The 26,601-nt window shown below is 34.2% G+C and overlaps 1 protein-coding gene across 1 annotated transcript in view; it reads left to right on the top strand.

Annotated features, from left to right (window-relative positions):
• The window catches only part of LOC145690892 (uncharacterized), a 47,137-nt gene extending 28,169 nt beyond the window's left edge, over nt 1-18,968 (top strand). Inside the window, exon 2 of the mRNA XM_081766302.1 lies at nt 11,228-18,968. Within this exon, the coding sequence (XP_081622428.1) occupies nt 11,228-12,413 (1,186 nt within the window). The 3' untranslated portion in view covers nt 12,414-18,968. The remainder of the gene's footprint in view (nt 1-11,227) is intronic.
• Nucleotides 18,969-26,601: the final 7,633 nt, after the last annotated feature.

The raw sequence follows: 26,601 nt of genomic DNA, 5'->3' as shown, positions 1-26,601 counted from the left end.
TAATGTCTTGTCTCAGAACAGGTTTGGAACACTCAATGCAGGAGCTCATGATGTTTGTTTATATCTTATGATCGTACTCCTATTCAGGTATTTGATGTTTACGTGTCAGTCAATTTATAATTTTTGCAACAGATAGTAAAGTCAGCGATATTATTTAACAAAATGTATCTAGTTAAATGTAAGAGTACTTACCGAATTCGTTATTCTTGTATCACTTCACTCACGTAAACAGTATCACTTAAATTTAAACTAAATATTAGGAGCACATTATAATGTGTCTTTACACATCTATATCAGTGTTGCCAGTGGATGTGCGGTAATTGTTGGTTTTGTGTGGTAACGAATTTACAGTGTTGTCGTTTTTGTCTCGCAGGCAAATGGTTTTGCGTGACTTAACAAATTCAAATTGGTCTTCGTAGCCGTGTATGTCGAACGTGAGTTGCATTCTAGTGCTGCAAATCCTTTCCGACTTCATCAAATTTGAGTATTGTACGAGGAAACGACTTCAAATTCACAGTTTAGAGTGTAGGCGCGCGAAGAAAATTGTGTTTTACGTAGTGAAGGTCTCGTACATAATCAATCGGTCGGAAATGTTTACCATAAACAAGCGTAAAAGTAACACTTTCAATAAAGCACGATGTCGAAAATATGTTTCCGATATAGAGCCGAAATGTAACACCAAGGTTAAGAAGAAAAATAAGATAGCCAATGATACCCAGTTGAATTTTGGTAATACATCAGTTAACATAAACTCTATTTGGAGGAGCACTATTAGCAGAATTAAAATGAGCAGACTTAGTCATATCAGTACATCAGATGCAACATTTATTAATTTTCAGTTGCCGAAATGTGCGAACATTCAAGCTAGTACTTCACTATTGCGAAATTGTAAAGAGCGAAAATATAAGTGTAGGGCTACTCAGATGTAGAACAGTTGATTCCTCGTGATGATAACTATATTCGTCGACCTCCGTGTACAGCGTACTCCCAGCGGGCGTGCAGTAGGAAATAAGTTGAGAATAATAGAAAAGTACTTTGGTAAGCGTAATTCGGAACGAACTCAACTTGGTGCAACACCGGATCTGTACTTATTAACACAAATGTGTAAAATACCAAACTGCTGGAAAAAGCTTGAAAATTGCTCCTCCCTATACGAGCCTTGGTTAATAAAGTTTAAAATTAACATTGTTCTATTTCTTTTAAATTCCAAAAAGTGAGCCTCACGTCGGTGATATCCGGAGGAACAACAAATAGTCGGAGCGAACAAATAGATTCAATTGTGAAGAGAACCGCGGCCGCCCGAGGGTTAATGGTCTTTGTTAAGTATCACTGAAGAAATCACTATATTGTGGAACATCCTGTATATAGGTTCAATTCACTGGAAGATCACCATGGAAATCGGTACATTGGTACATCACTGTACATAGTGGATCACTTTTCACTTGTTAACTATAAGGTTATTCAACCTATGTGATGATAAGCCAACTGTTGCTAAAGCCACCTGTTATATTTATAATCCCTCATTTAAGCCAGCATTATACCACCATTAATAAAAATGCTCATATTACTCCTTTAAATTTGCAGTTTATAAGTTCTTTTCTTTCATTCACTTATTTATTTATTTATCTATTTATTTTTCAACTGTGGGTTTCTCACCATGAATGGATGTATGAATTGATTTTCCAATCTTTTTCACTGAACATATAACATATTTGAAATCATAGTAAACACTTGAAACTAAATGAATATACAGGTAGACATTAACACAAAAATACTTAATTACTAAACAATAACAGAAAATGTGTATATTTCGGGAGTGTTGCCTAACAACGGTGTAAACGCTAAAGCCGAAATTCCTAATATGTGTATCTAGTGTAGTATAATGTGTGTATATGCACCTTTTTTTACAACAAACTTATTCAATACCCAAACCTTTTTATTCAAAAATATTTTGTAATATTCAACTACTAAATATAAACACATAATGTAGCATAAAAATCATAATATAAATTAATATATATATATTCATACCCAAAAAACCTTAATAAAGCAAGACAATTTTCAAAACAAGCATCTCGTAAAATAGTTATAACATTACTTGTATACTGATTATTTAAAATACTGCATTACAACTTACTAAATATTAAAAATTCTAAAGGAATGCAAGAACATTTAAAGTCTCAAGTTTCAATAATCATATTGCTCATACGGCAAAACGAAAGACTCATTAAAATGTTTCAAATAAATTTAGAATCACAGGTCAACTCACAAAACAATTTCTCTTGTCTTGCTGTTATTTAAACACATATAAATGAAAACTTACATTTTTTTTTTAATTATCAGTAGTACTCGCAAACAAACTTCTATTTTTACCAAATCATCAACTATAACAGGTACATAGCCATCAAGACTAATGCACGGACCTTTACAACATTAGCGAACACGCGATTTTTAGCTGATACAATCATTACTTAATCTTCTTTTCAACAAACATATTATTGACTACGGCAAAGAAAAACTCTACTAGCACATTTATGGGCATTGATCACAAACACACATCACAAGAGGGATATTCTATCCACCTTCAAAATACTAAAGATGCACAACAAACGGTTCCTACTCATCTATCATTCACAAGCTAGGCATTCGGGAAGCAAGAAGGAGTAACTATCTACGGAGTGAGCCGCCCTCTAATGGCCTTTGGCATCACGTTAAAATACGCATACATTATAACAGTAAATTCATGTAAGGATGCCACTCTAAATCAGACTTTTGGCATCTTGAAAATAGCCCTAAATCATTTAGAATACTCAATTGCCATTTAGTTGAACTCAAACGTACACAGCTCTAAAATACATTATATGCAATCACTTTGTTCGCTTGACGAACGTTATCAATTTTCACGTGCCTAGTTGGCTCATGCATTACTCCCTCAACATACCATGAACAACGGGACCTACCCATCACTAGATTCCACAACGAATCAAAAAATTTTCTTATGTCGTTTTTTTAATATCAGAATTCTCAAATTCAATTTAAAATCCGTTACATAGTATTACTGTTGTGTGAATATCATTCGAACCGTAACTAGTGGAAGATTTACGTGGTTTGTAATTTTCAGGCTAAGGCCACCCAAAATTGCATGATTTCTTCTTTTTTTTAAAAAAAAAAAAGGAAAATACTTAATTAGACTCAAACAATGACTTTAATATGTTCTTATTGTTTGAATCACTTTTTGGAACTGTTTCTGCGTGAGTCACTTGCTGAAAGTGTTCGTGCCTTTTGAGTGACGTCCTTTTTGAAAGATTGGTGGTAGTTCATATTTTTCTCACTATATGTCTCTGTACAGTCATATGGTAGTTTGTTACTGTAACGTCACATGTTCTTTCTGTTTGTATGCGTGGAATGCGGTGAGCTGGTAATTGAATTTTCGTATCACAGTAACAATCGAGTTAACAAGTGCGATTGCGAAACCGTAACATGAATTTAATACAAAGAATTTGAACTTGCCCTTTTTAAATAAGTTTGTATTAGATTCGGATATTAACTCATATCATAACTCATAACTCATATACTAGGTTGAATAACTTAGTACTGTTAGGATCTCTAAACTTTTCGTATATTATTTCATGATCTGGATATTTTTCTTCTGCCTTATTAAAAGGCTTATATAGACTTCTCTTTTGGCATCTGATAGCATAATAAGAGAAAGGATCATTAAGTTTGTTCTTCTTGTATATGATTAGGCAATTATCTTCTGAATCTTCGACTGTATATGGTGCTGCTATTTTTTTAAGCACTTGTTCTTAAGACACAACTTTTCCATCTATATTTCTATATCTTGCATTTGTGTTTGGAGTAATTCGTTGTTAACTCTATATTGCTTAAAGTCTTGGATGAAATAGTCTTCGATAATATCATAAGACTTATTGTAAAAATCTTTAGATAACAAAAAGGCAACAGCTAGAAATATTTCTTGTGTACATAAGTTCCTCATATGATTGAGGTTGCTTCTTTGTCTTCTCCTTTTATTAGGTATGTGGGAGAGCAATTCCTATAATTAGAGAGTTGGTTAATTCTAGCTCATAGTATCTTATTAACTCTTGTGACTTTATTTTTTAACCAATTATCAAACCTCTTACCACCATCTTAACACAACTTAGTAGCATTGAAGTATCCTGTACTCTTATCCATAATCAGTTTAAAATCTCCAAAAATAGCATACCAATAATTGTCTTTAATCTGTTCGTAACAAATAACCTTTAAACTATCCATAGTACTCGTATTTGTTGTTTAGAAAATATTTTTTGTGACTTTATTTTTTAACCAATTATCAAACCTCTTACCACCATCTTAACACAACTTAGTAGCATTGAAGTATCCTGTACTCTTATCCATAATCAGTTTAAAATCTCCAAAAATAGCATACCAATAATTGTCTTTAATCTGTTCGTAACAAATAACCTTTAAACTATCCATAGTACTCGTATTTATTGTTTAGAAAATATTTTTTTAACATTATTTCGTTACCAGCTAGTTGTACTCTATAAGGCGAGTTTTTGAAGTGGCCCGAATTCGGTCCACTTAGTTTGTTATTGTAATATTCTAATATTTCATTTGAACCTTTATTTTCTAACGTTTTTTAAATCTTCTACCTCCCATTGCACACAATTTAGTAGTATTGAAGTAACCTGTGTTCTTATCTATAATCAGTTTAAAATTACCAAAGATACCATTCCAATAGTTATCTTTAGTCTGTTCGTAACATATCTCATTCAAACTTTGATCCATACTAACCTATTATGGTTATTATTCCATAAAAATAATATTTAAATTTATACTACAACATTTCTTTTATGTATTCAGCTATTATGTGAATCATCAAATACTGACAATTTAACGTATGCTTTGTCACCTTTCTTTCTCAACACCTCTACTAAGTATTCATCTTTATGTTTCGTCTTTAATAGTTCTGGTTCTTAAAATCTACCTTGCACATCTTCTTCTTCTAAAGCTTTAATTCTATACGTAGGTGCATTAGATGGTATAACTTCGCTAATAACAAATACTTCTGTTGACCAATTAGGTGTATATCCTTTTTCAAATAACCCTTTCTATTTACTTATTTGCTCATTCTTTTTATTAACTTCTATAGGCTTGCTCTATGCATACGATTATTATACTTGTTAACTAGTGTTGGTAATATTTCTATCCATTTATAATTTCCTTGTGTTGTAAATTTTTCCACATGTTTTGTTTAAGACTTCTATTGAATCTCTCAACAACAGAAGCTTTCTTACCCCTATAGGTTGAGTAATGATGAATCTAATTTTCCTCCATCACCTTAAATTCTTTATTGTAAAACTCTTTGCCTTGGTCAGTTTGTAAGTTACTAGGTTTTCTCGTTCTTAATATGGATTCAAATGCTTCTGTAACATTTTTACCGCTCTTATCTTTAACAGGAACAGCAAAAGCATATTTCGAAAACACATGTATAATCGTTAGCAAATACTTATATCCTTTGTTTAACTTGGATATACCTTTTAACATGCCACTATGCTTTTCCACAAGATTTGCTTGCCATAAATCATTTATACCTTTAACAATAATATTTAACATAGGATAATTCTTTCCGGAAGGTTTGTGAATTTCTTCTATAATGTCTTCTCTAATATCTTTACCTCGTTCTAGTCAATCATTCTTTTTAACGAATTATGATTTAGTAACACCACATACAGAACCAATACCTTTCTTACTATATCTTCCATTCTTTATTTTTTCTATTCTAATAGTGTTTTTCTACGTATCTGTTGATTTCTTACACTTAACACAATACATCCTGTTTATTATATAGAAATTTAAAATTCATCATTACCTAATACTACTCTCCAAACATTATCATTATCACTTGATTCGTTTTCGTATTCATCTTCAACCTCTCTTTCTATATACATAATAAGCATTAATGATTTGCCTTGTATCAAATCAGAATCTTTGGGTGGTCTAATTGTTAACTGATTATTTATATTAAAGTGTAATGGAAAACTTTCAACTAGAATGTAATTTAATAATGTGTCTATAAGTTACGAATTGAGACTTAATTCTATATGCATTAACCTATTTCTATAAAGCAATTTGTAGGCAGCAGCTAAATTATATACAAAAATGACTGGTTTCTCAACATCATCTTTTGCCAATCGACATGGTAATAATACAGTTTCTTTTCGTGTGAACTCTTCGTTTACTTATTCAAGCTGCTCTAATGTTACAACATCTTGTTTATCGATAGCATTAGATACATTAGCCAATCTTTTATTCTTAAAATCAACCCAGGATGTAAAATTTGACGTAAAAACTTTTTTTTTACTTTTAATGTTAGATGTAAGTTTTAGGTGTAAGTATTTTATGATTTTAAATGTCATAAAAGCCTATGCGCAAAGCACCCTGCCCAATCTCACCCTACTTAATCTGTGCTAGTGAAAGATATTTCCAAAATGGGTTGGCCTAGAGTTTGGCCCAGGAGTTAGGTTATTACACTACTGTCCTTTACCCAAAGAAAGGGTGTTACTTCGAAAGGGTGTTGTGATAAAGACAAATCCTACTTAAGTTCTGTTCGATTTTCACATTATCCAGTAGCTGATACCTTTTTCCTATCTTTTCTCTGCATAGTATCTCATAACTCAATTCATCCGTATATAGGGTTAAAAGAATTTATTTTTATTTCCGTAACTTCAGTATGTTGATTTACGTTGCTGTAGAACGTAATATTGCGGTCTCAAATATTCAGTAATAATACTATTATTATTATTATTATTATTAATAATAATAATATAGATAACAATTTCCGTATGGGGACACATTGTATTAAAACCTGTAAAATCGCCCGTAGCGTTAGCCAGAAGTAAAAAAAAATAGTCTGGATTGGAGAGAAGTGTCAGGACCAACAGGACATACCCTCCCCATACGTTTCTACAACTAGCTAAATGTTATAACGGAAAGTTTCCCTACAACTAGCTAAATATTATAACGGAAAGTTTCCCTAGAAGTAGTTAAATGTTATAACGGAAAGTTTCGAGGCAAATTTCGTGTAGAAAATATGGATTCTGAACTCACAAGAGCCGTAAGAAAATTTGTTTTTAAGTAATGGCATTGCCGGCTAAGGTACAGAACACGTCGATGATGAGAATGAAAGAAATATTGAAATAAAGAAAGTAAGAAGAATCAGAACACGGAGAAAACCTATACACACGTTGTTTGTTCAGCACAATGCGTACTAGGCGGGAGCTGGGTGGAACAGGTTGTACCATTAAATTTACAACACTTCAATAATAATAATAATAATAATAATAATAATAATAATAATAATAATAATAATAATGCTATTAAAAGTTTTATAGTTGCACTAAAGTTTGGCAAAACTTACTTAAACGTAGGGGTTTCGAGGAAGGGGTTCCGTACCTTCATGAGACACCTCTACAGCTACTTTAATTTAAACGAAAGCTTTCTGCTAATATTTCGTGTAGAAAATATTCTACTTTACGTTTCCAGGAAAATAACTGTAATAGAAAGACCTGAATATAATTGAACACTAAAGCTTGTAATAAACTAACGTGTGGAGTTTGCAGATGTAATTATAAAAGCTTTGCTACAAAATATATACACAGACCATAATTCAATGAGCTCTGAAGTACAAAGTAAGAAAATAATATATAAGATTCAGTCTATATAGCAATTGTTGCTTAAAGAGTGGCATACACTATTTCTAGAATCGAGATAAGACGAGAAATGTTTACGATACTTTTCGTCTCGTCTCGATTCTCATCTCCAAAGCATGACGATAAAGTGAGTTAGCTTTGTCCTGTCTGGAATTAAAATGTTAAGTCTCATCCCGATTTTGTTTGGTTTGTTTTTAGAATCGAGATGAGAAATTCGTCTTTTCATGGGCAACGTTACACAAAACCAATTTCTTTTGGCTAATATCAGGTTTCTGTTTGTAATGGTATGACCTGAGCGATAATAAATTTTTAATTTTTAAATATTTTTCTAGATAATATTTATTATCACTAGTATTATTTCTGAAAATTTGATAGTTCAAGTGTTGAAACAAACGAGTATTTATTTATTTATTTATTTATTTATTTATTTATGACTTCTTTTACGTGGCGAAGTTAAGGCTCTGCAGCCTTCTCCGAGCTCTTAACCACGTGCATACATTATATATATTTAAAAAAACACCAATATATAGAAAATATTAAGAATTACAAAAGAAAAGTATTGAGCCACATAAAAAACAATATACTACTTAAGTAAAAAAATGGTTAAGCACTTCAAAAACAAAAATTGAAAAATAATATACAATAGGGGAAACAAAATAACATGGAGAAACCAATAATTGCGTATTGCATATAGCGGTACTAGAAGTATGAATAAGGTGTACAAATTAACATAGGTTACCTATTGGTTGTGTGTTCATATGTGGGTTATTAATAATCTGGTAAGACGAAGATGCTTCATGTGCTACCAGTGTCCTTATCTTTACTTAAGAGAAGGGAATATACAGATTTTTTAAATTTGGCAACTGTGGAAACGTTGTGCATTAATTGAAATAAACTGTTCCAGAGGCGTGTAGTACTTACTGTGAAGGATTTTGAGTATGAATTAGAATTGTGACTGGGGATGGAGAGCAAGAAATTATCTTTTGATCTTGTGCTTCTAGTATAAAAATCTGATAAATATAAAAATCTACGGGCTAGATACGATGGGTCTGACGTAGTAAGTGTTTTGTACAATAGGGTAAGATTATGTAAATTTCTTCTTCCGACTAACGTCAGCCATGACAGTTTTTTTAATAAAAAGATGTGAGATGTTCCCTGTACTTTATATTGAAAATAAATCTAATGCAGGCATTTTGCACTCTTTGCAAGCGCTTTGGTTGATTTTCTGTTAGATCAGAATAGACTGAGTCGCAATAGTCAAGATGTGGGAAAACCAGTACCTTGACAAGTTTGATCTTCAATGATATTGGTAAGAAATTTTTTAGTCGATTTAACGTATGTAGGGCACCAAATGCTCTCTTACAAACTCCATTTATTGGATCTGACCAGGAGAGATTTTGATTTATTATGAGTCCCAAATTTTTGGCAGCTGTAGAGAATGGAATAACAGTATTGGACAATATTATATTTGGGAGCTGATAGATATTAATAGAAAAAAGAATTCTTGGGGAGCGAATTAAGATGTACTGCGATTTTGTTGCATTTAATTTTAACCCATGAGCCGTAGACCAGTCGCTGATTCTGTTTAACTCAGTATTTATTTTTTCAATCGCATTATTAATATCTTGTTGGGGAAAAGAAGCATATAACTGAAAATCGTCAGCGTAAATATGGTATTTACAATAGGTGGGAATTTTTGGGAGATCATTAATGTAAAGGGCAAAGAGTAGGGAATCTAGTACGCTACCCTGCGGCACTCCACTGTTGATACAACGTCATGTCGATATGTGATCCTGATTGATCACTACTCTTTGTTTACGTTCGTAAAGGTAAGAATGAAACCATTTAACCACTGATTCAGAAAAATTAAACAATAATGACAATTTCTGAAGTAATATGTCAAAATCAATCCTTTGAATCGCCTTACTATAGTCACGTAGAGTAAGGAGCGTCAGTTTTCTGTTATCAGTAGCCAATCTCTTATCCTCCGTTAAGTTTACTAGTGCAGTGCATGTGCTATGATTACTTCGAAAACCAGATTGAAATGTATCCAATAAATTATTTGTTGTTAGATATTCCCGAATTTGATCATTTACAATATATTCGAAAACTTTTGAAAGCTCGGGAAGGACACTGATAGGACGATAGTCTGCAATATTATCAGCGTTGTTCTTTTTTAGAAGTGGGGGTACCTTAGCGATTTTCCATACTGTGGGAAAAGTACCTGTGGCAAGAGAGTAATTAAAAATGTCAGTGATAGGATTAAGTACATGCGGTAGGATTTTCCTGATCATGGTTATTGAAGTATCATCTCTACCAGTGGCTTTAGATTTAATTTTTTGGATCGCTTTTAATATATGTGCAGGCTGTACGTGAGAAAACGAAAACAGAGTTAATTTCCGAAGCTACAATATTATTCATTGTTTGCAGTTTCATGGAGGCTGGTATCATACAGCTTTGACACAAAAAAGTGTTCAATTCATCTGGCGTATAATTAACTGCGTTCTTGGCTATGTTTCTCCCAACACCTAATACTTTAGCCATTTCCGAAGAACTGCTCCATTATTTTGGAATTCGAGTATTTAATAGTCAAAGCGCCGGTTTACTTTCCTTACATTTTGAGTGCAACGGTTTCTTAATATCCTATTGTTTTCGAATTTTGTATTAGGATTTCTTGTGCTATCAGTGGAAGGATCACTATTTTCAACATGTCTCATGTATGCTCTATAAGCTTTATTTCTCCGCGCCATTTACGAACTTAATTCATCGGTTTAGCATGGTGATGGGGGTCGCGAAACACGTTTCTTAAGTACAGGGGCGTGTCTATCATACAAATTTAATATTAAAGAATTATTATAGAAGTATTCAAATATTTAAATTTAATAAAGCGTGTGTTATCGCTGATCAATCGCCATCAGCATTCCTAAAGTAAAAAAAAAAAATGCTCGACGTGTATTCGATCGAAGAACCTCCAGATTACTGGCCAAGCGCCTAGACCACTGAACTACAATCACTACGCCGTAAATGATTCGTCTTTAGTCTGGTTACTTTAAGTTTCTCTGCCTCACCTTGGAAAGTTGTATATTATTTTTTTCTTCGTTTCAAAATGTCTTTCGTATTCCTCTTCTGATGATAAAGTGAATGATTTTCGGTAGAGTTTATATTAATAAGTTCAGTTGTTCTTAAAACTTTGGTACGCAAGTTTTTTTTTTCTCCACATGAAACTACAGATAAGACAGATTTAATTCTCGTACTGTGCATTTGTTTCAAAGCAGCCACGGTATAAATGATGGCTCAATTTAATATAGTGAAACAAACTACAGTCTCTTATTTTGCGAATAGAAAAATATGGAAACTACTCAGTTGTACTCCATTTCATATTTGTACAATATTTCAAGTAATAAAGCAAATTGAGTGTAATTTTATCATCAAATATAGAGAATGATTGCTTTTTGGTTGCTACTTAATCATTATCTACATTCACATTTCCTTGTTTGCTGAATTTGTTACAGGCGCGATAACGTATTACCTTTCCACGGAGAAGACGATACGTGTATTACTTTAAAGGAAGCAATTTCTCATTCAGATGAGGAATCTCATACTTCGATGCAGTTTGGCAAGGGGTTTCATCCATCACTTTTGTCAAAGCATATTCTAGCACAGGAGAGTGAAAAGCGTCATACCTACCGAAAGAGAGAAAAACACCTTAGTCAAATTTCAACTTTGTCAAGCAATAACTTAGTGCATACAGGTGAAAAATCCAACATCTGCGGAGTATGTGCAATGGAATTTAGTTTATGTTCATGTTTGGCTACGCACATGTTAAATCGTTCAGGAGCAACGTTACACACATGCCAAGAGTGTGGTAATGTATTTAATCAACGGTCAACTTTGGCGACACACATGTTAATCCACTCAGGAGAAAAAGATCGCATATGCCAAGAGTGTGGTTTGTCATTTACTAGACGTTCAAGTTTGGCTACACACATGTTAATCCACACAGCAGCAAAAGATTACACATGCCTAGAGTGTGGTAAGGTATTTAGTCTACGTTTATATTTGGCTAGACACTTGTTAATCCACACAGGAGAAAAACGTCACACATGCCAAGAGTGTGGCCAGGCATTTAAAAGACGCTCAGATTTGGCTGCACACATGTTAAAGCACACAGGAGAAAATCCTTACACGTGCCAAGAGTGTGGTAAAAGATTTAGGTTACGTTCACATTTGGCTACACACATGTTAATCCACACAGGTGAAAAACATCACACATGCCAAGAGTGTGGTAAGTCATTTAATCAACGTTCAAGTTTCGCTACACACTTGTTAATCCATACAGGAGAAAAACGTCATACATGCCAAGAGTGTGGTAAGTCATTTAATCAAATATCAAGTTTGGCTAACCACATGTTAATCCACACAGGAGAAAAACGTCACACATGCCAAGAGTGTGGTAAGGCATTTAAACGACGTTCAACTTTGACTAGACACACGTTAATCCACACAGGTGAAAAAAATCACTTATGCCAAGAGTGTGGTAAGGCATTTAATGAACGTTCAAATTTGGCTAAACACCTGTCAATCCACACAGAAGAAAAAAGTTACACGTGCCAAGAATGTGGTAAGGGATTTAGTCTACGTTCACATTTAGGTACACACATGTTAATCCACACAGGAGAAAAACGTCACACATGCTAAGAGTGTGGTTACAAATTTTGACTACGTTCACATTTGGCTACACATGTTAATCCACAAAAGATATAAAGCTCTTTTGCCAAAGTGTGGTAAAGCGTTTATATGACGTTCAGAGTTGGCTACACACATGTTAATCCACACCCGAGCCAAATTCTCACACGTGCCAAGACCCTGGAATAGAATTTATTCAACGTCCATACTTGTTAAGCCAGACAGGACGAAAATCACACACACAAATAAATATTCAAAATGATTTAGTCTATGCTCAATCCTTGCAAGCCATTTCAATACACAAGTGACAAACAAGAGATATGCATAAAACGTAGCCTGGCATTTACTCAAGATTTACATATAGCAAGTTAAATGTTAATCCACACAGAACAAGAATCTTACACGCGCGGAAAGTGTAGAAATACATTTACTGGCAGCTCCCGTTAGGCAAATCGCATGGTAAAACACATAGTTCAATTACCACAGATATGAGAAGGAAGTTCAATAGGATTTTTTTTAGAATCAGTTTGGCAAGACACGTAACTAGACATGGCATATAGAAAAGAATTTGTCGCTCTCACAAGTTAAGTTTTGGCAGAACTATTATGTGCACGATTAATACACTGCTAAAGAGGACTACGACAGAATTAAATTTTAAAGGAGTCAGACCACATTAATCCCTTCAAATGTACGTGTCCTTTGGAATGGAATGTTAGTTGTGAAGGACAAATTAAGTCCGTATTTTGGGGGCAGATGTTACGGGAAATTGGTTCCGCATCTACTCTACGAATGGCTCTTCTGCTTTGCCGCCACAGCGATTGCTGCATAGTGTAAAGGTGGCTGACGCCGATGAAGATTCAAGTGACGATTTCACAAAGGAACATTTATCTAGAGATAAAAATTCCAAATATAGTCCGTGAGAGTTCTCGTATGTAAGGGAGTTAAGGGCAACAAGTTTAAGTGACATCTATAGTGAGGGTGCACCTTCCTCATCAGCTACAAGTGTAGATCCAACGGAAAAACATGTCAATTCGAACACTAGGACTTTCCGGACCATCTGCATTTTAGCTGCATTTTGCTGGCCGACGCATAGTTGCGCAGTTCCATTTTCACCGCATATATATATATTTCCCGTTTCCACGACATTCTTTCATGTTCTTTGATAGAAACTTTTAGGCAAATTGAAGATAAGCGATCATAAAGTCAAGTCTTTGTCCCTTCCACATGGGTTAAACTGATCAGGAAAACTACGTTAAAATCGTATTAAGGTTGTATGTGTGAAAAAATGAGTCACTAATTATATTGAACACGATTGCATTCCAGTTGTTGTCGTCTTTGATTTCAAAGCGTGATTAATAGCATTTTTATCCAAAGTGTTAATAAATTTACCGGAATTCGTGATGTTTGAGCGAAAAGATGGTCTGTATCAAAATTTCGACACCAATATCTTCTACTCTTTGTCGCCCACAGTCGTTTCTCAAGCGCGGGATGATGATATAAAGTGAATGTGAATGTGGGTTGTTAAAAATGAAGTTCGAAGCTATGTTTCGTATTCCTTACTTATTCTCTTGTATACTTAGAAGTTTCTGAGTGTACTGACTTACCAACTTTCACTCGTTTTATAAGAAAAGTTGTTAAATCAGGTTTTAAACTTTATTCAAAAACGTTCTGTTTATCTTATAAGTATCTGGTACTGTAAGACAACGTCACACCTGTCAAAACGAACCAGCATACAAAATTTTACACCATTGTATTAATATATCGGTATTTCAACACATTTCTACAAAATTTAAAGCGTGATCCTGTAAAATCAACCAATAATGAGTTAGCAACTTCTGATTTGAGCGCGTCATATAGTTTGCGTTCAAGTTTGGCAAGACAAATTTTAATATCCACAAGTGGAAAACTTCACATATACTTAGAGTTTGGAATAGTACTTGGTCTATACTCAAGTTTGGCAGGACATTTTAATACACAGTGAAACTCTCACACTCATGACAACACACAAGCGAAAAGAAGATTTATATGGAGCTCACGTTCTACAATGCACATGTTAAAACGCACAGAAGAAAACATATTATTAAATACTAAGGAAAAAACTAAATCGTTCTACGTGTGTAGAAAGCGCTTAATTAAAGTTTATATTTCCCAACAGATATATAAATACAGATGGGCATGAACTGCTCATGTCAAGACTATGAAGAACGGTATAATCGAAGTTCAATTTTGGGGAAACATGCTATCTCATACAGGTAAAAGATGGCTGTGCATAATTGTGAAAAGCGTTTACCTGAAGTCCATATTTTGTTAGTGGAAAGACATTGTAAGATATGTGAAACTAGTTAGTAAAAAATCATGTTTGTACATAAAAAGTATATTCAATTTACACACGTGATAAAATACACAAATGCGAAACATCTTAGTAGTCAAAAGTGCGATAAAATTCCTTCAATATTACGTATCAATCTCACGTACTACCAATTCACGTTTCCGCTCGCGACGACGACAATTCGGCCGTGATTAATTATTCACATTTTTCAGCATTGTGCATGATGCAAAAAGTATATTTTGGAGCATTTAAATTAAGAAAATTAACACAAATCATTGTTGACCAAAAGTATAAGTTTAATTTAACTACAACACAGCTAAATATGAGTGGAAACACTGAACAAAACACAAAATAACAGATTCGAACCAAACCAATATACATGTCACTGAGCTTGTTGTTATAATGCTGATATTTATTGCAGAGAGCAGTAATGATTGAGTGCTTTTTGCATATGTTTTTCCACAATATGTAGACTCAAGGCGGGTTCAAAGTTAATCAACATCCACTTCACTGCTCTCTTTCTGAGATTGCTGGCATGTATTGCAAGTAGTGATAATTTTTGACTGCATTCTGAACATGTTTTTTTCCACAATCATTACATTCAAGGCGAGTTCTGTTGCTTTCCCATGACCCGCAGATGTAGCAAATATCTCTTCGGATTGGTTACACTGCTTCATCATCGGTAGTTAGTTTTCTGCATTGTGCCAAGCACACCAGTAATTTTTTTGCAAAGTTGATATTTTACGAGGAGCTTTCAGGTTTTCGTTTATTAATTCTAATGCTAACACGTATAGATATCGGTTTGTATTATTTTTTATGTTAGGGCAGTTAAAAATGAAACAGCGGATGAAAAATAATGAAACTTTTATTTACAGTTTTATGTAAATGCGAAACAAAAAATCACGTTTTGGCTCCCTCTGACGGCAGATTGGCCGTCCACCCTCCACTACCAACTTTGGGATTGTACTGAAAGGGAAGTAATGCATTTGATAATTTTCTCGCAGAGGATTGATACGTTTAGAGTAGCGAGATATTACTTTTGTATGACACATTACTTTCAAATCCACATTTAAAATGGAAGAGAATCGGGCTGTTTTCCAAGAACAGGGAAAGCAGGTTTTCCTGAAACATCTATTAAAAATGAGCGAAAATGGAAAAAAATAATATATAATTTCGAACAGAGAAAGGTCCAGCTTATATTGTCCTGGCCAGAGGCTCCCAGGCCGGAGTGAAAATAAGAGTAACTCATCCTCTGGAGGAGTGATACATATATGAGATGAAATGGACGAGTAAACGGATTGAACAGGGAGGTACGTCAATTATGCAGTTGAGAATTTATTTCAAAAGAATTCATTAAAATTTTCTGTTCTTCCCTCAATTTGTGCACCTGATATAACATTGTACTTTAAAAGACGTATGCTAGAAGTTTTAGACCTAGATCTGATAAGATACCAAAATTGTTTAGTTTTGTTGATGCTGGTGTCTGTTCTTTTTTTTTTTTTTTTTTTTTTTTTTTAGATATAATCTAGGTGTTTGCTGCATCTCAATAGCTTTTTTATATTAAGTCGTATATCAGAAATTATTTTAAGATATGTATTCGTTTGGAAATGCACACCACAGTTCCCAAAGCTTTTTTTATTTCGTAATTTGTAGCGACTCTGTTCGCCGTGCCTCATTGGAAATTTCATTGTTTTTACTTTTTTGAACAGTACAAAGTATTTATTGTTGCATTAAAAACACGAGGGAAAGAATCCAGTGCGTCTTCTATTGTTCAACCTAGTAAAAGTGTCCACTGTATCACCTGTTGCACTTTGCAAATTTCACCCAAAGGGCCCTTCCTTCAGTCAGGTACAAACTTTCTTTTTGATTTGGATTGCTGGCTTCTGGGGTTGGGAGTAAGATAGGGAACGGGCAACTCGCGGTCTGGGAGAAGGAACTCTTTAAATGAGATGACGGATTCTATCGAAAAAATAGACATGGCATAATTTAAGCTGCTATTTTTACGCGCGTTATGAAAATCGTACAATCCCAAGTCGAGTGCTTGAGTAGAATGTTCGACAAAGGAATGTCTTTTGTGTGATGTTATCCCATGTTTACTGTAGATCCATATGTAAGTTCAAGTTATAGTCACCAAAATGAGCAATTTTGTCATCTTGTGACAACATTTGGAAATGATTCGTGGCATGTTTCAATTAAACTTTGAGGACTGTTCGTATATGGTCTGCAGAAACACCGGACGAAGTTTGTTTTGGATAGACCTACTTGGGCTCAAATAATTTCACACTCACGTACGAGATCATTCTGTGCTCTGCTGCCCTATTTATTTTAATACTACAAACAATCCGCCCCTGTGGTCTTGAGGTCGTTTATCTATGTAGAGAATTGGTTGAGAAAAGGCATTCCACTGTTCCTTACCAATACTTTCAGACACGTTTAAATTACCACTAAACAGCCATATTCCAGCAACTAACTAATATTCATACCACAGTCCGTAAAATTGATCATAATGCATTGTACATTTAGATAGTATAGTTTAAACGTGGTTTTGTTCACTGCACTTTTGATCAGCATTCTTCTGTACATCACCACATTAACCGCAGAATATGGAGCACCTGACGGCACACTTCTCTAGCGTGGGATCACGTTGTTCTAGTCACTCTCACTCTTTACTTGCCATCTCGGTTGAACATTGTAAATTACATTAATTGAGTGTTCTCTAGCAATAAGTGATAACGGTATTTCACTGCATTTCCAGCTGAAGATACTGTCAAACGCAGACTCTAGGAGTAAACTTACTACTGGGTTCACAATGGAAATGAAAAAGCACAGAAATAGCACAAATATTTTTCCCAAAGAAGGAGCACGAACTCTAACTTTTCTACGGTTTGATGCCATTTTTTGAACTTTAAGCATAGACTATTCTAAGTACATACTAAGATTACGTATTGCAAAATTTAACACACAAATTTACGGTGCGGATAGCCGCATCATCCATAATTTGTCAAAATCTTTTGATCCTCTAACCAAAAGTTTTCCAAAGAGCTTTCCTTGTTCGATTAACTAGTCCTACTCTGGAGCTATACCAACGCATAACTTTCCCCATATTGCAGTACTATATCGAAAAACTAAAACTCACCTATATCAACAAACGCTTCCAAACTCAGCACCCTTTATTCATGCAATATATAGTACCTCAGTTTGGACCCCACACCAAATCGCTATCAGCATACCCCCTTGTCCCTAATGTTTACGCCCTGTTAGTACACTTTACCCTCGTGACATTCATTGTTATTGACCCTATAGTGGTAACATGAAAGAAAATTTCATGAATGATAACACTTTGCCTCCTGGACCCAGGACCATTTTTGCCTGATAAGATGTGAACTAGGATTTAAATTTCTATTATAGTTACAATATTAAATACAAACACCAGATAGTGGATACGCTTTAAGCGAAACTGTACATTCACTTTATTGAAGCAATATCTTTCTTGTTATAATTAAGCTCGATACCTATGTGACTCTTTTATTGCCTAAATACCAGCACTCAAAATAAAATATTAATTAACTAGAAAGAAGTAAACAAGGATTTCTTCTAATAGGGGTGTATACACATAAGGAAACTCATTATGTTCACTGTTGACTCATTACGTTCCATATCGAAAAGACGAGACGCACGAGAAACTAATCAATTTCTTTATATTCATAAACTATTAGCATTTGGCAACCACACTCTTCAAAACGTTCATCTTTTGCACAACCATGAATATTACACGTTCAGAACGCAGCTCGCAACATTCTTGACTTCGATTTTCATGCCACTTACAATGGTTTGTATGTGCAATTTCATGTATCTCCACTCGAAGCAAATATTTAACTTCATAGTGATCATATATACCTAGGTATTTGACTATGACTTTTATTTCTATTTCTCAACATTCTCTTCTACTTACTTCATATACTCATATCTGGACAATTATTATACGAGGAACAATTTCACATTTTGCTTATCAATAAAACGCGTCTCACTTCCAAATTTAATTGCAAATTTACCGGCTATCAACTCATTCGACATGATAAGAAGCTTCCGGCCTGACGCGCCACCAGCGGCGTGACAATAGTATTTTATCCTTACACATGGTATAGTATTGACTCTCCATCTAATATTCCAGAACATCTAATCATAACTATTTATTACAGATCTTCATGTGTCACAATGACAGTCATCTAGTTCGACCAGGTCGTCCTATTCCCCTCCCATTCCAATATATTTCTAATAATTTCCGGCATTACCAGCTCTTCCAATATTAACATCCATAGCCGCTCAGACCGAGAGAGACAGCTTATAACAATTTTATCCCTGCCTCCACTACATGCTTCATTAACCCATTACCAAAACCAATCCGTTCCTGATCTAACACTACTCCTGACATAGTGATCACATGATCTCTTGCCCACAGTATTTTCATGTACATTCTAGATCCTCTGGGTAGTTAACATGTGCCCATTACACTCACTCAAAAAGTTTCCACTACTTCTTCCTTCGTCTGAGCACCTCCTCGGCTAATACTTCGCTACTAATCTTACTAAACTCATACACTGTCAGCGGCCTATCCTCCTTTTACTAAAAATGAATTTAACCCTTTGAATACCAAAACTGGGTCAATTTGGCCCAGATGATCTTTTATAAAAAATATGAAAAAGAAGTAGTGGGCTAATATTTTTAGTATTCTTCCATTAGCAACCATTTTTACTTTTGGAAATCATTTCAGTAGAATTCATATATAAAAAAGGAAAATACCCCCAAAAATGGCAGAAAGTGTAGCTAGGTCATTTTCACCCAGCCTTGGATACCTCGCGGCACGGCCCACAAAAATATCATTTTATTATTATTATTATTATTTTGCTGATTGAAATGAAACCTGGAATAATCACTTCCCCGTTCTACCGAGCTTTGATTGGGGTAAGAGTAATAGTAAATATTATTTTATCAAACTCCTTTTTTCCCACTCTTTCCCACGTCCACACACCACTACATATTTCCTTCTCAGCAATTGTTATATTTTGGTTTAGTTCCCTAAAATATATGGTTTTCTTTTTAGCAAGCCACGTGATTCTTCACCCCTTAAAACTATGTAATCTGTCACAAGCTTGTTTGCAAAGCGCATTGCACCAGCAAACCACTCTGCAAGGACTGTCAGGTGTAATCAAAATACAATCTGTGACAGAGTTTATTCCTAACAAAGCGTATTTCTATGCATAAATTCCAATGTTACAGTACTATATATCAGGTCCCACACAGCAATGAAATATTTTCAAAACGTTTCTAAAACGTACCATCATTTTCCTTCAGAAAATGTATCCTACTTCCTTTAAGGAAATATATTCCATATGTTGTTGAAAACATTTTCCAAATAATACTAAAAATATTTTCGCAAAATACACAAAAACGTTGTAGAAATATTTTATACGCCGTTAGAAAAGTTTTCCAAAAAAAGTTTTCTGTATCATTTCCACACATTACTGAAAATGTATTTGAAACGTTCAGATGTCCACAGTCGAGGTGTCTTAATTGTGCTCTTCGTTGTATGTTTTACACAACACTAAAACAGCTATTGTAGTGCGTAGAATAAATGACAGAGCACAAGGAAGACATCCCAGTTATCAACATGTGAGTGGTTCATGTCGTCCTTGTGTTGAAAGTCATGATGAAATACCTCGAGTATAAAGAAATCAGGTCTACTAAGCTAAAGTACATAATTACAAAAGGAAAGAAAATGCAAGAATGGACTAAGATTTGAACCTGTAATTTCAACTTACCGTGTCAATGCATTAACCACTAGGCTACTCACTGTTTCCGAATAGTCATTCATTCTACCACTCCTGAAGTCAGTACTCAAGCAACCAGTGTCTATACTACAGAACCCCACTGGTGGTAAGATTTATACATGATAAATGGGGAAAATAACCTATTTTATACCATGTAAATATTTAATGCGATATACAATCGATTATTTCTTTGAGTTATCGTATATAATAGAGAAATTATCCTTAAAATGATCTAAATTCCACCATCCTACATTACTTATGATTACAGAACAAACCGAAAGCCAAATAAAGGAAAACCTTTAAAAGACAATACATAAAATAAAATCCTGTAGATTTATTGAGAATAATTACAGTAATAATTTATTAAATTTTACATTAAGTATACATTTGTAGTACACAATATATTTAATGTGAATACATAAACTAAAAGTCTATATTAATTTATGTCTACTAATTGCATACCGTACATTATAATAGTTTGAAATGTATATACACCTCATCAGTGTATCAATTTTAACAAGTTTTATTTAACATTAAAAAAAACACTTACTTTGTAAGAAAAGTTTGAACAGAGTTGCATCTTACAAACTCTTTCCCACACCCTAGTGTTGTAGATCAGAAGATGACTGTACCAATCACCGAAAACCAAGCAGCAGAATCATGCGTTTACTTACGTCCCCCCTCCCCTCAACACACACAAAATAAGTTAAACTATTTCTTGAAAAGTTCTCTGTCACCTTCATTAAGAATATATTTAACGATATGAAGTAGGTATATTTTACATTACTTTAGAATCTGAAGTGTGATTTAACTGCCATAAGTTAAAACAGCAGAATATGCACGCAAATTAGCTTAAATGAGTACCATACACATCACACGAAGCGAGCTACGCCAATAAAAAAAATCACAGTCAATAAGAATTAATTAGATCTTCAGTCTATATTTTTAAATTGGTGTTATATTGACGCTATGAATTTTGGGCTTCCTATACTAAATGTCTCTATGCCAAACTCTCTATATATAAAACGTTTTTCGTCGATCTGCAAATCAAGCAAACCGCGCGCTAATGATGGGAGGCTGATGATAGTTCATCACATAGGAAGACACTTTGAAATGCTAGGTGAGTCACAACACTTTCTTCCTTTTTCTGGGATTCATCCTTACTTACGGTCAAATTTGGTACCGCCTATGTAGTACCTGTGTGCGGCGTACCTTGAAATCATCTCGGTTTGTAGCCTCCAAGCACAGTGGACTCCTCAAATAAAGCAATTGTTGTAAAATTACTATTTGTAGCATGTATGGCAAAATTTAAAAACGAAAGATATCTCAGAATCAAGGTTAAGTCAAACGAAGCGTTTTATGCGTTTTTTTTTATCTTACCTCAGGCTATCCAAAATACTAAAACATTGTTTCCTATACTTTTGGAAGTTATATACTAAATATCTTAATAACTATCACTCAAATTTGGTACGCTGAATAAAGTTATAGTGTAGATATAAAATTGAAACTATGATCCAACTTAAAATAATGATATTACAGAACACAATAAAATTAACTTAGGATGAAAATGGAAACTGTAGATGCATGAGTATTACTGAGCGAAGGAAGGAAAGTAACTCAGCTGGGTTACGAGTTTGACAGAGTTCATACACAGAAATCGTTCGGTGGTTTATATTTCCTCCTTCGACTTAAAAGATAAAGAAGATAAGCTCGCTTTAAAAAGAGTTAAAAAGAAAAGAAAACTTTTAAAAGATTTAATTTATTCTGAATTTTTGTTCAGTATTTGTAAATAAATAATGTAGAAAACCGAAACAGAGCTTGCCCGCTGGACTCTGGCGCCCAAATCCCAACTCCGCTATATGCATGCCTGCCATAAAGTAATACAGATATAAACTTTTCTTAAAAAGTGCAGATTAAGCCTAGCTTAATATTTACATTTTTTTAACGATACCTACAGTATGGCGCTAAATTCGTCGTACAAAAGCAGAGGAGTGTTTCCTGAGAGTAAAACAAACAAAAAAGTTCCAATAAACTTAAGGGGAAAAGCCCATCGTTCACGTGTTATAGGCTGCCGAAAACATGAAAAAATCAATTCTAAAGGTTCATAGCTCCAAAACTATTGGATCTACCAAAATCGGGTCAAGACTTTACTTAGGAACTAATGTGTGCTCTATCCAAAAATACATGTTTTAGAAACCTAAGGTACTCACGGAACAAATTTTATGGAGGTAGTTGGAGAGTACTTTATATCATAGGCCCGTAGTCAAACTCCCTCTATAAACATTGTTGTGGAAGCACCTCAGGATTCTGAAACACGCATTTTTGGATAGGGAACATATTAGGTTCTAAGTGAAGTCTTGACCAGACCAAGGTAGGTCCCAAAGTTTTGGAGCTATGAACCTTTAAATTTCATTTCTTCATGATTTCAGCAGCCTATAACACATAAACGATGGGGTTTTCGCCCTATGTTTATTGGAAATTTTTTTTTTACTCTCAAGAATCACCCTCTGCTTTTCTACACCGAATTTAGCGCCATACTGTATAAATTAATAAGGTAGAAGTATATGTGGTCCTTCTCACTATGCTCACTTATATATATTTATATATATATATATATATATATATATATATATATATATATATATATATATATATATATATCTTAAAGACTAGTGCTAAATAACACCAGCCCTCTGCTCCTATACCACTCTGTGATACCGGAGCTGGTCGTTTGGGCGCGAGACGTTTGGACGCAAAGCCGTATATCTAAATAGGTTAATCTACTTAAATGGGTTATAATGTACTTCAAAAATAGAAACCGGATGATTACGTACTAAAAGCCTTAAAAATAGGCATTAATATCACTAAAACTCAAAAAATAACTGCACAACCTAAAATTAAGAAGTTCGGAAAGGTTAAATTTGATCCACATTTTCTTTAAAATGCCATGGCAAACAGTCACTGAAAGTCTCAGTTGCAACAAATGCTTAATTTAGTTTTAATATTTTTTTGTATAATGCAGAAAAAAATGGGTCTAATTATTTTATTTTTAGAATGATATATCCTAATTTCAGGAAAATCGGAGACAATGACCTACAGAATTTTTTTTCAGCATGAATTTATATTGGGCTGAAATAAAATTTGCTGCAGGCATCCTACAACACCCCAAAGTAAACTTCTGTGAAATTATCTTTACAATATCTCTAACGTAAAGGATATTCATAACTTCACAGCCATTCATAACACTGCATTACTGGATGCAACACAGATAATTGGAAAGGAAACAACAGTGAAATCTAATATACCTATTGAATAATTTACTTTGTCTTATGTTACAATTACCATGACATTAACATTCCATGACGGAATTATGGGCAAATCCAGCATTATTCTGCAATGTCAACAGTTTCAAAATTCTGTACGGCGAATTCTTTCATCAGCTTGAATCTATTTTATTCTTTCAGTTCAGTTGAATTTGAGTTTAACGTCCCGTGAACAGCGAGGCTATACAAAACGTAAACCTACTGATTAACGTGGAATCCGAACCACGACGAGAGCTCTCGTCGGGAGTTTTCTTCTTTTCTTGGGCGGATCGTCTTGTCGAAGCATTGCCTCGTGTCCTGCTTCTCTTTTTTCCTTCGAAATGCATCAATAAAGCGCCAAATCAACCAATGTCGTTTCTTTACGTTCGATATATTATAAGAACAGAAGTTTGTTTACTTTGGGGTGCCATTGGCTGCCTACAGTAAATTTTATTTTACACATTCTTCCTATTTAAATGTATAGTTAGTGTCTATTTCTATGAAAATTTATTAATATTATAGTGTTTCAACTTTCTATCAATATAATGGAGTCTCAAGTATATGGTTTAATGGGCATATCGAATAATAATAATAAAACATTCAATAAATACTCACTTCCTAAACTACCCAATACTAAGCATAAAGAACACCATTTTCATTCCAAAACCAGCTCGTATTCATCTTTTCTGATCTCTCGGAACAGGTCAGTACTTAATAAACGTTTCTTATGTTTTATGTCATGTGTTTTAATAATCTATTATAGAAAAAGAAAATGCAAAAAATTAAAATATGTACAGTATTTTACAAATTTTAAGTCACATCTTTATAGTAACTAAAAATTAATGAGAAACGTACATTGTTTTTAACTTAAATTAGATATCTGGTGCCTTTCATTTCAATTGAGGCAAAAATAAATAAATAAAAAATAAAATTGTACCATCACCATCTCAGATATTGTTCAAACTTTTTCTTAATAGGAACTAGACTTGTTTTGAAGGGATCCGTATTTTTTTCGGAAAAAAATTCCCACCATGTAATGGGCCATCAAGGACGGGGAGTACAATTCATGAATTGTAGAAAACGTGGAAAATGGTCAAATTCGGAGCCTCACAATTCAGCAATGGAGACATGTAGAGTTATAATTCTTGTTGTGGTATGCACATAGGGATATGAATAAACTATATTTTATTATAGTTTGGTTTGCGTATCTTTTTGTACATAAATTAAAAATTAAATGAAATTTTTGAGTTTTACGTCCCACGATTATGCCGCGTTATGCTAAAGGAGACGGTGATGATGAGTAATGAATGAAATGGTGGAATGAAGAAAGTGGGAGGAAACGGGAGAACCCCGAGAAAACCCACGCACACGGTGTTTGTCCACCACAAAGTTCACTTGGCGGGAGCAGGGTTTGAACCCGAGACCCCTAGCACCAGAGGTGAACGCTCTACCACTGAGCCACCGCGGCCCCGTACATAAATTAATAAATGAACGCAAGTTCAGGTGAAAAGTCGAAGTTTATATTTTCTTTCGAGCACTTCCGGTTCGAATTTTAAATTCCGTTTTCAAGGTTGGTAAGACCTAGTTACCCGCTACCCCCCCCCCTCCAGAAAAAAGTATCGCTTCTGTGTGCAACCGTTTTATCGCAAAAAATTCGAGAAATCGTCAAATTTTCAAAAATCGTCATTTTCTCGAAAACATCATAATTTAAAATTATTAAATTTTGTCAGATGGTTCAAGTGTACATGAATAATAAACACCAAATAGCATTCTCGACCAACGCTTCGTGAATGAACTACAGCCTTTTTAAGTTAGCGAACTTTCGTTAACTTTGAAGTCACAGTTGGCAACAATGAAAACAATGAAAGTGTAAAAAAATGTTACCGCAAAGCATCGTGTAAAATTTCAAGATACAAATTCTATTTTACTGTATGTGGACTTCGCTTAAATTGGACTGTTATTCTGAAAAAGGGAAGTTCAGAATGATCACTGGAGAAACGAGCAAATGTCCTTCTTTACGGGAGTGATATATTATTATGAAACAACTGACAGTTTTGCCGTAATAAGCGATGACAAAACACACGATTCGGCTCGTATTCATAGCCATGAATAAGATTCTAAAAATACTCAAAGAAAAGCGATAATATACGTTAAACAAAAAGATTCGAACACGTGAAAATAAGTGTCTACAGTTTAATAAACCGTTTCAGTGATTTCTGATGGTGCTGCATTCCACTTTAAAATTGCTTTCAGATGTCCAAGATGCAGACAGGTCCGATAAAGCAGTGGCTTTTCAGTGAAATCGGCCGTGGTAAGGGTCTCTGCGACGTATTGGGGAGAGGGGGGATAAGAATGTGGCAACCCGGGAAAACGAAAAACAAATCCACAGTATTAAACCTGCAGAAAAAATCGTGAGTATAGTGCAAGTACCAACTCCGGGTATTACTCTCGTCTTGTTGCCAAAAACCGAATTCGACAATTAAAAAAAAGTGGGAAAGTGTGCGACCGGTAACTAGTATTTACCGAAGTCATCTTTGGCTTTTATGGCAGTAACGGGTCACCATGGACTAACTTCATGCTTTCCCCAAAATCGAGCTTCTGCAATTGAAAGTGTAAATTTAAGAAATCTGCAAAAATGAACTTTTGTTACATGCGTATATGATAACCAGTGATGGATAGCAAAAATATTATCAATAAATCATAAATTACATCAAATTGCAGTGTTCTTTGTGTTTCCAGGA

The sequence above is a fragment of the Thermobia domestica genome, chromosome 7 (assembly GCF_964235325.1).
Source record: "Thermobia domestica chromosome 7, izTheDome1.hap1.1, whole genome shotgun sequence".
Taxonomy (NCBI): domain Eukaryota; kingdom Metazoa; phylum Arthropoda; class Insecta; order Zygentoma; family Lepismatidae; genus Thermobia; species Thermobia domestica.
Note: the sequence above shows the minus strand (reverse complement) of the source record. Positions and strands in the feature narration are given on the sequence as shown.